Consider the following 15,818-nt stretch of genomic DNA (forward strand, 5'->3'; position numbering starts at 1 on the left):
ATGCCCCATATTAAAGACAAAGAAATGCTACATATTAAAAGGAAAAAAATCTTTTTAACATGAGCCTCGTGACTAGTTATGCCCATTGTACAGATGAAGAAACACGGGCTCAGAGAGCTTAGCGGTCAGGTCACCTGCCCCTACACGTATTTACAGGTGTCTAAGGGCAGCCCCTGCTCTGGTGGCACAGAAGTGAGTAGCACACACAGTCCTTCCTCACGTGGGCTGTGCATTCTAGTGGCGGGGTGAGGTGGAGAGCAGTGAACACATTAACAAAACCATTTCCAGGAATGATAAGTGTGGGGAAGGCTGGAGAGAGGTATGGAGAGAAGAGCCAGCACGGTCAGCTCCGGTGCGGGAATGGGGGTGAGGGGGTCTGGGCAGAAGGGACGACCTGTACAAAGGGCCCGAGGCAGGGCAACTTGATGTGCTGAAGGGAAGACAGGAGGTCAGTGTGGCTGGAGCACAGTGAATGGAGGGAACAATATGAGATCAGTAAAGTGGGGGATTCAAACCCAGGTCTGGCTGACTCCAACACACACCACCGTGCCCAAGCAGCAGTGTGCAAGGGGACTGCACAAGGGTTGCCTTTAGAAGACCAGGGTGACCCCAGGTTCCAAGCCCCTCCTCTAAGGGTATGGAACCTGACTATGCAGCTTGAGTTGTCTGCATGTAAAGAAAAAAAAATAATCATTGCTAATTCTGATGACTCTCAGAGGTCTTTTGGGGAAAACCCCATCAGGTAACTTATGAAAATTAAGAGTCCTAACACTTGGTCTTTGAAGTGGTCTTGGTATGCAAGTACTCACCAGCAGAAGCCATTTCAGAATTTAGCATTTCTCTAATAATCATCATGATGTCTTGGGGTTTAGACAGGCCCTGGGGACAGCTCAGCTCCTCCCCCACGCCCCCAAGCTGGGGCAGAGGACTGTGCCTGCAGTGATAGGGGACTGTGAAATATCAGAAATGCCACAGGCCTGTGTCCTGGGAGAAGAGACAGCGATGCCAATGTGTTTGAGCAAGCCATGGCTCCTGGGTCATGTGGGCATGTGCCGGGTCACGAGGAGGAAGGGCCAGGCTGGTGGCATGACCACATAGCCCCGCTGGGACAGAGAAGATGGACTTCCACCGCTGAGCGCAGAGCATGGGAAAGTGGGGAGGGTACACACACAGAGCACTGGGGTCCACGGGCTTTGGAGGTGCCCGCTTTTCCTCCTGTCCTCTCCCTCCCTCCTGCTCCAGGGATTCAACGGGGAGCTTTGAGAGAGAGATTGCAAACCTCACAAGGTATGGAGCTGAAATGGGTTTCCCATCTCCATATCTGAGCGCCGAGAATTGCTTTACTGTCCTCCAGGGAAATGAACACAGTGCCGCATTGGGGACAGGCTCTAGGGCTGGGGGAGCAGGAGTCTCGCCTCCGGTCCTCCACTACCCTCATTCTCCATCTTCATGCAACTGACACCCAGCAGCCTTGAGGTACCAGCTCTTTCTTTCCTTTTAAAATGGTTTTAGATTTAAGATATTTTTTAATTCCCCAAAGTACAAAGACTAAGAATCACCTGGTCTGCCACCAGAATTCACAGTTTAACATTTTGTCAGATTAGCGTCAAGCCTCTCCTTTAAGAACACAACTGAAATAAGCGTTACAAATAAAGTCAGACTCCCTGTTGGTCCCCTCCCTGTCTCTCTCCAGCAACACTCGCTGCCCTGAGTGTGCTGTGCATCCTCTTTGGTCCATTGTTATACTTTAAGATACACACACACACACACACACACACACACACACACACACCCATCCAGGAACAAGAGACACAATTGTTTTGTATTATTCCAATTTGCATAAATGTATGATACTAAATTATCTGCACTCAGGGGTTTTCCCCCCTCTAACATCATGTTTTTAAGCTCCATCCATGCTGATATATATTGATCTAGTTCATTTATTTTATAACTGCAAGGTATTCCAGCCCAGGTGGGTGGGCCTGAATCCTTTGTCTGGAGCTCGGGTAATGCCAAGGATTCCCCCGACCTCAGAGGTTCTGCTAATCTGAGGAACTTAAACCAATTGCAGGGACTCTGCCCAGACCATGTCCTTCTAGTCCATAAAACCCTCCAAACCCCACTCCAGCCCCTGGATCATCCCCCCCCCCCCCCCCCCCCCCCCCCCCCCCCCCGCCGCCAGCTCCTGCCCCACTCCACTGCTTTGTCCAACCTGTGAATACTTCTTTGGCTTTTTTAGGTTTTCCATCCCAAATTCAAGAAATGAGGAAATTAAGATCCTTCACAAAGTCTGTTTTCCCCCCATAAGCCAAGCCAACAGGTGGTGGGCATCCCGAGAAGTTGGCTCTCTGCAGACTCTGAGGCCAGACAAGCCTGGTTGAACCCTAGCTCTGTTGGCAGGTGACCTGCCCTCCTGAGTCAGGCCCCTTGTCTGTAAAGTGAAGGTAGCAATACCCAGGTCACAAGCCAGCTGTGACAGCTGCAAGGAAAAGTAGATGACACACAACTGGCACTAACCAGGCAACCAAAAAGGGCTCTGCCTTTGCTCTTCTGTCTCTTCTCAAACCCGCAGTCACAGCGGTCTCTCACATTGTAATGAGACCACATCACCCCTTTGCTAATGTGACTTCCCAGATTAGGTCAAGAAGGCTTTGCAGAACCTGCCTTGGCCTCCAGGGGTGCTTGTGCTGGGGAAGCCAGCCGCCTCGGCATGAAGACACTCAAGCAGGGCTGCAGAGAGGCCCCTGTGGAGAAGAACTGTGGCCTCCTGCCAACCGCCAGCACCAGCTTGCCAGCCAGGTGAAACGGCCACCTTCGATCCTTTCCATGAGTGTAGCCCCAGCGACATCTGACTGTTACCTCATTGAGAAACCCTGAGCCAGGACCACCCAGCCAAGCCACTCCCAAATACCTGACCCACAGACACAACGAGAGAGAAGAGATGATTACTGTTGATTTAATCCACTATTGATTTGTGATGCAGCATTAAATTAGTAATATACAAGTTAATGTTTTGTCAGATAGGCTTCGAGCCAATGACAAGTTGTGTTGTTATTACTAACTTGTGTATGAATGCTAGTATCGCCCTATGTGTTAGACGCTATTCTAAATATTTTATGTGAGTTAATTCATTTAATCTTCATAGCAACCATCTGAAATGGGAACTCTTAGTATCTCCATTTTACAGGTAAGAAAACCGAGGCACAGAATGCTTAAATAACTTGCTAGTAAGTGGCAGAGCTGGAACACAAACCCTGACGCTCTGGTGTTTTCTTTGGAAAAATGTCTATTCAGACTATCTGCTGGTAGAGTTAATGATGCTCCCACCAATCTAGCTATCTGAGGACCCATCCTATCTATGCTTAAGCTTAACATAAAATAGAGGTGCTGCTTATGGTATTAATAAGAAATATGAACTATTTTATTTGCTAGAAAGTACATTAAACAACACAAATTATCTCGAATATATAACACTAATTTATTGGATGGCCTGCCTGTGCATTCTTTTTAAATATATTTTTATTGATTTCAGAGAGGAAGGAAGAGGGAGAGAGATAGAAATATCAATGATGAGAGAGACACATTGATTGGTTGCCTCCTGAATGCACCCCAACCAGGGCCAAGGATGGAACCTGCAATGTAGGGGATCAAGCCTGCAACCTAGGTGTGTGCCCTTGACCAAAATCAAACCTGAGACCCTTCAGTCCACAGGCCTACACTCTATCCACTGAGCCAAACCAGCCAGGGCTGCCTGTGCATTTTGTAGTTCATACATCTATTTCAGTGAACCATTCCCCAAACATACAACACTAGGTCTCTGACACAGAACAAATTTTGTTTACAGATGAATTTAATATCTCTCTCTCTCTCTCTCTATATATATATATATATATAAAAAAAAAAAAACAACAAACCCTGACGCTCTGGCTCCAGCCGCTGTGCCTATAACCACTATCTCATGCTGCATCCCTTGAACAAAGCCATAATCAGACATGTGGCACCAAGAAGCAGGAAATGTTCTCAAATTTACAGAGGCCAATTTCAAGGGAGGTAAGATGAGGGAAAGAAAAGAAAAAAAGCCAAACCTTTTCTCTTTCCCCAGATCCTCCAGGTTTCTATCCTTCTCCTTGGATTTCAGCTCTAACCACCTCCTCTGTCACCAATGGGCTGGTCCCGGCCCAGAACCAGCTAACTCACCTCCACCGAGTAAGTAAAACATTACGCAATGTCTACATGGTGTTTTAAAGCTCTTGTCACATCCCCTTAGCTAGGGTTCCGACCCATGGAGGTGACCACTTTCCCCACTGCACATCTGCTGATTCAATGCAAGTCTCGTCCCAACTTCTTCAAATTGGCAAACATCTTAAAGCATATCAGGTAGAGCAAAATCACTCAAAGAAGACAACGTCATCAATGCAGGATCCGCAAATACAAAGCACACGTTCTACGGGCCCCTTCCTTGCCCTTTGCAGACATGGCTAGTCAATCGCCTCTTTCCCATTCAGTCTGGATGCAGAAGCCTTCTGCCACCGCGCTCCCGACTGCCACTTCCACAGGTTCTGAGTTGGCAGGAGAGCTGAGGCCTATTTGTCATTCTGGCTTTAACAGGACAAAGATGAAACACCAAAAGCAACGGACTGGAACTAATCTCTCTCCTTTCCAAGGGAGTGAAAGGCTTCCGGTCTCCACTGCCCTTACCCCTCCTCCAAAACCCACTGTCATCACAGCCAGAGCTTAGGAGGGATTTTAGAAAGAGAGGACACTACAGAAAACATTGACCTGGGTTATAATGATGGTGTTCGGACAAGGGCCCATGCTGAGAGGTGCCCCGTGCCCGTAGATCAGGGGTGGGGAATGTCCGGCCTGCGGGCTGTATAAGGCCAGAGAAGTCATTTGGTCCGGCCCTGCCAAGGCATTAGGGGTGAGTTAACTAAATGTTTGACCAAATATTGCAGGCTAATTTTTAAGTTGATAATTTTGTATGGGCTGTGAATTATGTTATAAATATCCAACTGGCCCTTGGCAGAAAAAAGGTTCCCCACCCCAGCCATAGATGCTAGTGAATTAGGAACTCAGCAGCGGATGGACCAAGAACTATCCTGAACTCAAGGTAAACCTGGAACGCAGCCACATTCTTTATAAATAACTTTCCACTGAAATTTCTGAGCACTTTTTTTTTAAATATACATGCATTTTTATTAATTTCAGAGAGGAAGGGAGAGTGAAAGATAGAAACATCAATGATGAGAGAGAATCACTGACCAGTTGCCTCCTGCACGACCCCCATGGGGATCAAGCCCATAACCCAGGCACACATCCTTGACCGGAATCGAACCTGGGACCCTTCAGTCTGTAGGCCGATGCTCTATACACTGAGCCAAATTGGCTAGGGCACCTCTGAGCACTTTAGAGAATGGCTGTGAACACAGGTGAGACAAGAGCTGGCCAATGGAAATACAATGCAAGCCACATATATAATTAATATTTTTCTACTAGACATATTTATTTTTTTAAAAATATATTTTATTGATTTTTCACAGAGAGGAAGGGAGAGGGATAGAGAGTTAGAAACATCGATCAGCTGCCTCCTGCACACCCCCCACTGGGGATGTGCCCGCAACCAAGGTACATGCCCTTGACCGGAATCGAACCCGGGACCCTTGAGTCCACAGGCCGACGCTCTATCCACTGAGCCAAACCGGTTTGGGCTCTACTAGACATATTTAAAAAGTAAAAAGAAATAGATAATATTAATTTTAATAATAGTTTATTTATTTAGCCCAATATGTTTAAATATTATCATTTCAACAATACTCAGTATTTTTTTAAAATGAGGTATTTTAATTCTTTTTTTTATATATATATTGTCTTTGAAATCCAGAGTGTATTTTACACTTACAGCTCATTTCAATTTAAATACTAAATTTTCATAAAAAATATTTTATCTGTATTGAGATGTCATAAATTTACATTTGGAAATATAGATTTCACATATTGAAGTTCTTCTAAACACTCCTAAAAGTTTTCCAAGAACTGAGATGAGTGTCTGTGTTTAATTTAAATCAATTAAACTTAAATTAAATGAAAATTTCAGTTCCTCCTGTTGCACTAGCCACAGTTCAAGTGCTCAGTGGGCACATGTGGATGGTGACTACTGTCAGGGCCACCACAGGTCGGGACCATGCGGGGCTCTGCCTACCCGTGCCAGATGCTGACCTCCCATCAGAGCCCCTGTGCCTATGCTCAGGGAAACGATGGTCTGGCTCCTCTGAACACTCCTGCTCAGGCCTGTCGTCCCACAGCTGGCTTCACTCTCTGACCAGGCCCTTTCTTACTCTCTCTGCTTGGCTTGCCCACAGCACTGCACCAACACTGGCTCTCAGCTCTGCAGTTCTCAGGCTCGCCCACCCCACCTGGCTCCAAGCCCCAGCCCCAAGGCCCTGACTTATTGGAAGAGCTGTGTAGGTGATGCTATCTTCTCTGCTATGCAAACCAAAACAAAACAAAAACCAGGGTTGGCAACCATGGGGTGCATCCAAGAGGAGCCATTTCCTTTTGGTGTTTGGAAAGAGGGCCCTTACCATTTCATGCCCCCAAGGTGGCACCAAGGCTGTACTAAAGCATCAGCATGGGCAGCTTCTACTCTCTACCAGCCGAATCCCTTTTGGCTTTCCCTCCAAAAGGTCCTCCATCACCTTCTCCGGTCCCTGCAGTGTGTCTGCTCTGTCCCTTGGTTCCCTTTCTTCCTCTGGTCTCTGGGGCTGGTGAACTAGGTCAGGGCTGTGGTTCACTCCTGACGCCTCACTCCTTCAAGGCACCAACACCACCGCAGACATCACTCATGGATCACATGTTCTTTCTCCTGAGCCTCTGGCTGGGCTCTACCTCAAACACTGGGATACTGTTCCAGCCTCCCACAGTCCCCCCCAAAACACTCATCCCAGTGAGAGATTTCACAGGGAGGGGAAAAGATGGCTTTCAATGAAAAACCTGGTCCCAGACGTCTGAGGCACTAGAAGCTAACCTCCCAGAACTGACCACAGATTTGGCACCTTTGGAAGGTCTCCTCTGGCTGTGGCACTCCCAGGCCAGATTCCCTGGAAATGAAACACCTTCAAATGTCAGACGCTGTTTATTGAAAGAAGCCAAAAAACCAGAGCTGCTGTGAGAAGATAAGGGATGAAAATCTGAACTCTGAAAAGCACACCTAAAGGGGCGTGACCGACAGGAGTCTGAGACTGAGTGTGTACTAGTATGACCTGAACCACTAAAATAGAGCACCCGCCTCAGCCGGGGACCCATGAAGCCATATCATACCAGTCACCAGGGCACCGGGGAAGCCACCTGAACGTCTGTGGACACAGCCTCAGACAGGCCTGGCAGAGCCATCTTCCTGACAGCAGCCCTTTCACCCACTGCCTGCCTGAGGAAAGCTGTGTGGGGTCCTTGATCCTGCCAGGCCTGGGTGCCCACCTCTGTGCCCGAGGGAAGGCCTGGACACTTCCGCCTTCAAGGTTCTGTGTGTGCAGAAGAGGAACCTGCAGCAGGAAAGGGCAAGAATTCCAGGTTACTGCATGGCCAGGAAACATCCCCTCCAGAGTCCCAAATGCACCTGAGAACACGATGAGCCAGCCGGGAAGCACAGGGCAGCTGGATCGGGTACCACCGCACAGAGGAGCTCTCCATCCCACACAGATCTCTCCCTCTAGGGCAGCAGTTCTCAACCTGTGGGTCGCGACCCCTTTGGCGGTCGAACGACCCTTTCACAGGGGTCGCCTAAGACCATCCTGCATATCAGATATTTACATGACGATTCATAACAGTAGCAACATTACAGTTATGAAGTAGCAACGAAAATAATTTTATGGTTGGGTCACAACATGAGGAACTGTATTTAAAGGGCCAGAAGGTTGAGAACCACTGCTCTAGGGGCAGAGCCCTCCCCATCCATACCTCTCCAAAATGTCAACAAGAAGGCCATTAACTTTTGATTTTTAAATCTCTTCAGGCACCAGCACCCGCCATGCCCCCACACCAACTTCACACTCACACACACACACACACACACATGCACACACACACACACACGCACGCGCACACACGCACGCACACAAGTACCGCATTGATCTCACATTATAAAGAAATGAAGTGTTCGGCCATGGAACATTTCTCAAAGAACTTAGGTTTACCTGTTTAAGGGCCGACACTTTTGACCATGCTGCTGGAAAATTTTCTGAGCTGAATGACATAGGTCCCGGGTGTACCCAGCCCATACACAGAATGTGATTTATCACTTCCTGATGACTCAGGGACATGTTTCTGAGACCGTCTTTACCTCAGCCTGTGAGGCCTTCCACTTGGGCCACTTTTACCCTGGCTTACGCTGTCCCAGCCAAGTGCACCAAGCACACGCCCTGCAGCGATGTGCCCTAGGCTTTGGCTACCTGGCACACTCTCTCCCTAAATGCCTGCAGGGCTCACTCTTTCCATTCAGCCGCGGCTCAAACACCATCTTATCGGAGAGGCCTTTCTCGGCCATCTTCCTGTCCCCTTCTACTGCTTTCTTTTCTTTTCCTCCATAAACACCCAGCTCAGGTACATGCGACCCGGCATTGCCCTGACACGCAATGGGCAGGGCCCTGGAAGGTAGGACAGGCTACCTGTAAACGCTCCCCAGGTTAAGGGAGGGAAATAAAAGAAGGGGCTATGGCAATGTAGGACTCAAAGGGCCTCAGAGGGGCAGGAAAACCTCTGGGGGCCTCTGTGCCCAGCAGCAGGGAAGATGCTAAGGACCAGCACTTCCTACTTTGCAGCTTTGCCTCTGACCAGCCTTGGCCCCTCTCCTTCCCCACTTGGCAGCTCCAAAGAAGCAGGGAGGGACAGCACAGCAGCAGCGAGGGGTTTCTTTTAGTCAACCCTCCGCCCTGGCCTCTGTGCGTTCGGCCAGCCCTGCATCCCAGGGCGCCAGGTCTCATGTGGTGCAATAATTGGACACTATTTCAAACTGTTCCAGAGCTGCTGACATCTCAGGGGACAGTGCAGACAAGGAGCCTTTTCCTCCTCCTCCCACTGCTGTGGGGAGGAGGCGCTGACTGCTGACAGGGAGTGTGAAGAGAAACCCTGGTCGGCCTTTGGGCTGTTCGATGATGGACGGGCTCAGGGAGAAAGTTCTCCTTCTGGTGAAAGGAAATCTCTCTCGCTGCAGCTTTCACTCACTGACCCCAGTTCTGTTCCTTGGAACCCTACAGAATCATTCAAAGAAGTCTCCTGCCTTTTCTGTTGGCTAAATGTGAAGCATTGATGGGGGATTCAGAAATGAGAAACACAGTTAAGAAGTGTACCCTTTACTTGAGGAATCAAGAATGATTTTATTCAGTCTTCAAACAGTTTTAAAAATAATAACCTTCAGCCCTAGCCTGTTTGGCTCGGTGGATAGAGCATTGGCCCTCGGACGGAAGGGTCCCAGGTTTGATTCCAGTCAAGGGCACGTACCTCGGTTGCAGGCTTGATGCCTGGCCCCGGTCAGGGGGCATGTGCAGGAGGCAACCCATCAATGTGTCTCTCACATCGATGCTTCTCTCTGTGTGGCTCACCCCCTCCCTTTCACTCTCTCTAAAAATCAATGGAGAAAGTATCCTTGGGAGAGGATTAACAACAACAAAAATAATTATCTTCATGCCTTTATCATTATAACATTAATAGGTGTTTATTATAGGAAATGTTGGGAAGAGCCAAAAGATGGAAGGGGAATTACCCATAATCCTACTTTACTACGGCTAACATTTCATTCTATATGGTTTTGTGTTTTTCCCCCAACAAATGTTTATGGAGTGAATACAGAGCAGGGGCTGCTCTCATTGCTCCAGGAAAGACGTGTTGATGCATCAGACTTGGATCTTGCCCTGAAGATGCCTCAGGGGAAACGAGACACACGCATGGCCGTCAGAGGCAGAAATGCTGGGTGTCAGAGGCACGCACTAGCTGCCAGGTCATGAATCTCTGTAAGCCTCACTTTCCGAGCATGTTAACTGGATCAGATAAATGGCACCTTCCTCACAAGTTGTTGAGGGCATTCAAAGCTTGTAAAGCACCTACCACAGCGACCAATGAATCAGCCACCATAAATGTAATATAGAGGTAACAGCGATTACAGAGGCTGGGTGGGTGCAGAGCCAAGACCACAAGCACTTAGAGAGAGACTAAGCCACTTGTTTCCAGAGCAGGCTCTACACCAAGCATGTCAAACTCACAGCCCATGGGCCGCGTGCCTCGTTTATTTGGCCCATGTTAGCCTTTGAGTTTGACATGCTAGCTCTACACCATCTATAACTGCTTCAAGCACAGTGTCCGGTTTGGTGGACTGAATTACTGCCCAGCGTAACCATCATCGACTCTCGTCTGAAAGCTCTGCTCCCTGCTCGCTTTGAGAAGTCTTGGGTCGCCTGTCTGTTTAGCTCTCTTGTGTCTTTGCCCTGCTGTTCAGCGGGAAGGTGTCTCAGGTCTCAAGACGCAGATGGGGATAAAGCTTCCATCTTCTCACTGTAATGAACTGCATGGCTCCAGGCTCACCTCTCACCCCAGGGCGGTTTCCTCCATTACAGCAAGACAGTGACGCCGGGAACTCAGCCCAGCCTGGCCTCTCAGTGCCCCTCTACATGGACCTAAATGGCACTTCCAGAGCTCCACTCGAAGAGCCAACAAACAGCCACCAGAGAAGAAAGCCAGGCCCAAGGCCCTGGGAGCAGCCAGGGGTAATCCCTGTTAAGGCACAAAAATAAGGGACCGGAATGAGCAGCGCCCTACAACTAATCCCGTGCCCTTGGGCTCCTCAGGGCCTCCCAGGGAGGTGACTCAGGCTCCAGGGCCCTTACCAGCTTTGGTGACTCTGTGCTGTCCCTAAGGCCCACGAGCAGGTCTCGACGGGACCCCAGGACGGGAAACCAGGCCCTTTCGATCTGAACATTTGGCAAAAGGAGTGTTTGTGCTTCTCCCGCCCCACTCCCTTTACCGTGTGCAGCACCTAGATAAATTTAATGTAAAATCACTTTCTGTCATTTAAGCAAATCATATTCCCACAGTTCAGAAATTCGCACGTTATAAATAAAATATAAACCCAGACAGATCTGATTGAAGCCTCTGCTCTCAGAGGACAGCGCCGGGAAGCCATTCTTTCCTGCGAGGTAAGGAGGGATCCCCGCGAGGCCTGGGGGTCACCACAGGACCTTCTCCTGACAGGAGGCGTCCCTCCACAAGCCAGAAACCTCACAGGACCCTTTGGGAGAACTCCCTGAAGGCTATTTATCCACTTCTAGAACTGAATACGCGTATCTAAAGGTCAACACATCTCAGAAACCATTTCACACACAGAATAACCAAGGTCCAGAGTTGGTAAGTATTTTGTCCAGGGTCACTCAGCAGTATCTCAATTGGAGGACAAGAAACTCCAGTTTAGAAAATCTCTTGCCCAAAACTTCCCTGGCTACAAACAGGAAATGTTGCAAATGAGCACACCTATCTTGAAAACATGTCTTTTAAAAATACGTCTGTAAAGGGAAATTCCATGTCACACCTGAGCATCCCGCCTTAGCCTGCTAGAGAATTCCTATATGGAAAACCTGGGTCCCAAACCCATCACACACGTTCTTCCCGGCGGTGAGGCCTGAAGGCTGAAGGCCGGCCCTGCCTGTTTCACCTCCTGCTTTAGCTGCCGTCCAGGTCCTGTGGCAGCGTGCATCCATGTGGACTCAAGTGGATGTCCCCAAGCCCACTGCCTTGCCCATGAAGTGCAGCATAGAGAAATCACAAACCCTGCCACAGCCTAAGAAGCCAATGAGGGATGCAGTCAGTATCCCCCTCTAGTTTTACCAAATCCATGACCAATTTTTCCCATCAAAATCTGTGACACATGGGCTGACAGCAGGACAGAATATTAAAAATCAGGACCTCTCCGAGAAATCCAGGCCTTATCGTTGCCATGCCGACACCCCACGATGCCAAACAAGTGCCTCTTAGGTCCAGAAGCAACTTGGCTGGCTGCGGAATAACCCAGACATTGTGAACGCAGAGCTGCCTCCTGGCCTGGCTGCTTTGCAGACCCTCCCTTTCCCAGCTCAGCTCTCTGATTCCCCAGGGGAGTGAAGATGACGATGCCTGTCTGAATTTTCTCATCCCCTGTCAGCAGGGCTGGCCACATCATTCTCTAAGAATCTAAAAATCCCCACGCAGCGTCCTGGCCCAACTAAAGAGAGCCAGCCGGGTTTAGGAATGGCAAGACTAGTGAGAGGTGAACCACAGAGTTCAGGGAGAAAGCCAATCCTCAGCTGCACCTGCCCCTTTGAAGTTAAACAAAGGGTTCAACTCCAGGAAAGGCTGAATATGCATTCCCCTTTCTCCTTGGTTAAGTCGGGCTGGAGCTGGGAACGAATGAAATATGAGACGGGTGTGAAGCTAGGACCACTGACTGCTCCCAGAGATGGGCAGAAAGCTTCCTTCACTCATCAAACCAGCACTTCAGTCTTGCTGTGTGCATCCGTGTGGGGATGCAAGAAGCTTCCCGCACAGTCCCTGCGTGATCGCTTACATTCAATGAGGAGACGCGGCAGATGACTGGAATAGCACTGAAGTGAAATACCTCAGAAGACAGGGATACGAGGCAAGGCTGTGACAAACACAGTGGGTGCCTGGGGACCAATGACTATGGAACAGACACCCAGGGCTAAAGCTTAAGAACAGGAGGGAGCTGGCTGTGCCCCTGTGTGGCTCGAGAAGGCTCTGCCACTCACTCCCCAGGAACTTCCACTCTCCCTCTCTTCCTGCACCTCGACTCCCTAGCTCCTCACACTTTAAATTTGGCTTCCCGTTCGTGGCCCTTTTCTAATCGGCAGCAAGTAAAACCCCAGGGGAAGCAGGACAGGGGTGGGGAGAGAGAGGGTGTTCACTAGAACTGCCCCTGCCCAAGACCTTAAATTGCCCGCCCTCAAAATGAGTGCAGCATGCCTCCAGCAGTACCTTCCCCTACACCCACCGCCCCCCTCCTCACCATCCCGGGGCCTCAGTCTGAGCAGCCTTCTGGGCTGATCTCCAAGGGCCCTGGGAGGAGCCAGGGAGAGGTTCAAGAGCAAGGTCAGGATTCTGAGGTCGAGGTAAATGTGATGAGACCCAGCCTGGGGCTCTGAGCAGCAGCTTCCCTGTGCTCCCTTCCCTTCCGTGTCCCCTCCTCTCTCCTCTCCTCCTCCTCTTCCAGCTCAGACCCTCCTCCCATCACCTCACACAGAGGCCAGAACATCTGCCAGCCTGCCTGTCTCCTGCCGCTCTGGGCCCACCTACCCTGAGACTCAGGATAGAGAGGGGGGCAGCCCTTGGCGTGGGGCTCCCTCAGGACCTGGGGCGGCTGCTGGTTGGGCTAGTTCCACTCCAGTCTGTCCGTCCACCCAGATCCCCACACTCTGGGGTCTTGACACAGGAGGCTTTTCCTCATCAGCCTTCCTGTCCAAACATCCACACGTGCTTTGGAACCAGTGTCCTAGAGTCAGGGACCCTCGGCCCAGAAAGGGACATTCCACCTAATCGGGCTCACTCCCAGAGTTCAACCAGGCAGGGGTCTGGGAATTGGGGGAGGGGCTGGGGATAACCCCAAAGTCTCCTCAGGCAAAGCCAGGAAATATGGTTCCTTTGCAGGCGATCTTTACTTCTTCCCAGCGGGTAACGAGGCAGAATCTGGAACAGGATGGGAATATGAGAGCACTTCCACACCGACCCCCCCCCCCCACACACACACACACCATATTCTCGGGGCTCAGCTGCCTCTGCACAAACATCTCGAATTCTCCACACAAGCCTTGGCCCTCCAGACCCTGCACCTCCCTCCCCAGGCTCACCTCTCTGCACGTCGAAATGGCTGCCCTGCTCCACTCCCCACCCTCGGCCCCACACTTTGCTCTTCCTCCTCCAGGTCCTCGTCTGGCCAGGCCGCATCCGCCCAGCAGCGGGTCCCCAGGGTCGCCCAAGGCTCTCGCCCACCACCCGCCCCCGTTGGAAGGTTGGAAGAGCGAAGCCCGCAGAGCGCGCCGCGGATCCCGCCTCAACAGGTGCCCCAGCCACAGATCGTCACCCCGCGCCCCGGCAGGCACGCCCCCTGCAGGACGGCTGCGACTCCGCACGCCCCAGCCCAGGTCCCCAGGGAGCCCAGGGCCCTCGCAACTCCGCCGAGGCCCTAGTCTCTGCCGCCTTTGTTTCCCCGCTCGCCTTGACCTCTCGAGGCTGACCTCGTGAAAGGGAATCTCCGAGCCCGGGCGCAGACACTGCCCGCTCACCTGTCGTGATGGGGTGAGGGGCGCGTACCGAATGAGACCTTGCCCCGACCCAGAGAACCAGGGGTGTTAGTGGAGAGTACTCCGCGCCGAAGAAGCAGGTTCAAGTTGAGCCGAGCTAAAAAGCGGACGCAAAGCCGGACGCAGCCCAGGGCGACCCGGCCTCACCTAACGCCCCCACCCCCACGTCCTCGGCCCCCAGGAGGTTGGAGAGGGTGTGCGGTGCGCATGGCCACCTACGCGCTTAGCCGAGCGCGGTTCCCACCGCCGGCTCGCTGAGCGCAAGGTCCAGCCACCTTCCCGGGCGGGCGAGGCACCGGCCACCCCCGGCCCCAGCCCGGCAGCTCAGTGTCGAGAGAACCGCCACGTTCCCAGTCGCGCGCGCACGCCGGGCCCACCAAACTTGCAGCACTTTCTCCCAACCCCCACCCGCTGTCACCCTCCCTCCATCCTTGCGCCCTGGCCTCGCTGGCCCGGTGGAGGTTGCCATAACAACATGCAGGAATGCTCCAACATATACAAAGCCAGCAGGGCGCGGCGGGCACACCGCCCCCGGCCCAGCCCCACGCCTTCGGCAGCCGCGCGGGGCTAGGACGCGCGCCGCGGCTCACCAGCCGGCTGCCCGGGCGCACATAGAGGACTCACAATGAGCGGGATGGTGCGGTCTTCGCGGAGCTGCTCCGGCCTTCCGCCGGCCTTCTGCGCGCCCCGGCCGCCAGAGGATGCGGCGTGGGCTCGGTTGTCCTGCCATAAGTAGTAGAAAGTGCCCAGGATCCAGGCTACGGTCAGGATGGCGATGGCATTGGCGCGGATCTTCCTCATGGTGGGCGGGAGGGCGCCCCGAGTGGGGGCCCGGGCCGGCGAGCTCTAGGGGTCGGGGCGGGGGCGCTCGCAGCCCCAGCTGTTTGTTTTCGCTCGCGCCCGGCTGCTCAGTCCTGCAGAGCAGAAAAAGGAGAGAGGTGGGGGTTGGGGGGGTGATAGGGAGAGACAGGCGCGCGGAGCGATCCTCACGGTCCTAATGCCCTTCAGCCCCGCGCGCGCGCTCCCCCCGGGCGCCCATTCATTCGCGCGCAGCGCCCGCCCGGCGCTCCAGCCCCCTCCGGCTGTCCCGGCCGCTGCGCTCCGCTAGAGCAGCGCTACCGGTGCGAAGCGGCGAAGGAAGGCCCGGCGAGTCGGACGCCCGTGGCGGAATGGCGACGGGCCAGAGTCTGTCTCGGCTCCCAACGCTAGGCGACAGAGCGCCCGGCGGCTGCCCCCGCGCGGCCTTGGTCGGTCCCGCCTACCTCCATCCACCCCCGGGCCGAGCGGCCCTGAGTCACTGGCTGGAGATGCGCGACCCCCGCCCGGGCCCGCGCTGCGGAGCTGCGGATCCGAGCTGCGCTTGAATTGCGCTCTAGCGCGGGGTTTAAGGTGTGTTCGGCGAGTCCTTGGGAAGGGGCGACTGGGCGGGAGGAAAGTCTCGAAGTTTGCACCGGAATCCTCTTCGGCCTAGGAGTCCAAGCGTCCCGG

At 52.4% G+C, this 15,818-nt stretch overlaps 1 protein-coding gene across 2 annotated transcripts in view; it reads right to left on the reverse strand.

Moving 5' to 3' along the window:
• The window catches only part of GALNT16 (polypeptide N-acetylgalactosaminyltransferase 16), an 89,464-nt gene extending 73,938 nt beyond the window's left edge, over positions 1-15,526 (reverse strand). Inside the window, exons 1-2 of one of the 2 annotated variants that reach the window (XM_070417611.1) lie at positions 15,450-15,526; positions 14,955-15,244 (exon numbers count right to left, since the gene is read on the reverse strand). In XM_070417611.1, the coding sequence (XP_070273712.1) occupies positions 14,955-15,131 (177 nt within the window). In that variant the 5' untranslated portion in view covers positions 15,132-15,244; positions 15,450-15,526. Of the gene's footprint in view, positions 1-14,954; positions 15,309-15,449 lie in introns of those variants that run through there. The other variant, XM_070417619.1, reaches the window with a different exon arrangement.
• Between the last annotated feature and the right edge of the window lie 292 nt (positions 15,527-15,818).

Source organism: Myotis yumanensis, unplaced genomic scaffold (genome assembly GCF_028538775.1).
Source record: "Myotis yumanensis isolate MYYU_CA2020_CCGP unplaced genomic scaffold, mMyoYum1.0.hap1 SCAF_1, whole genome shotgun sequence".
Classification (NCBI taxonomy): Eukaryota; Metazoa; Chordata; class Mammalia; order Chiroptera; family Vespertilionidae; genus Myotis; species Myotis yumanensis.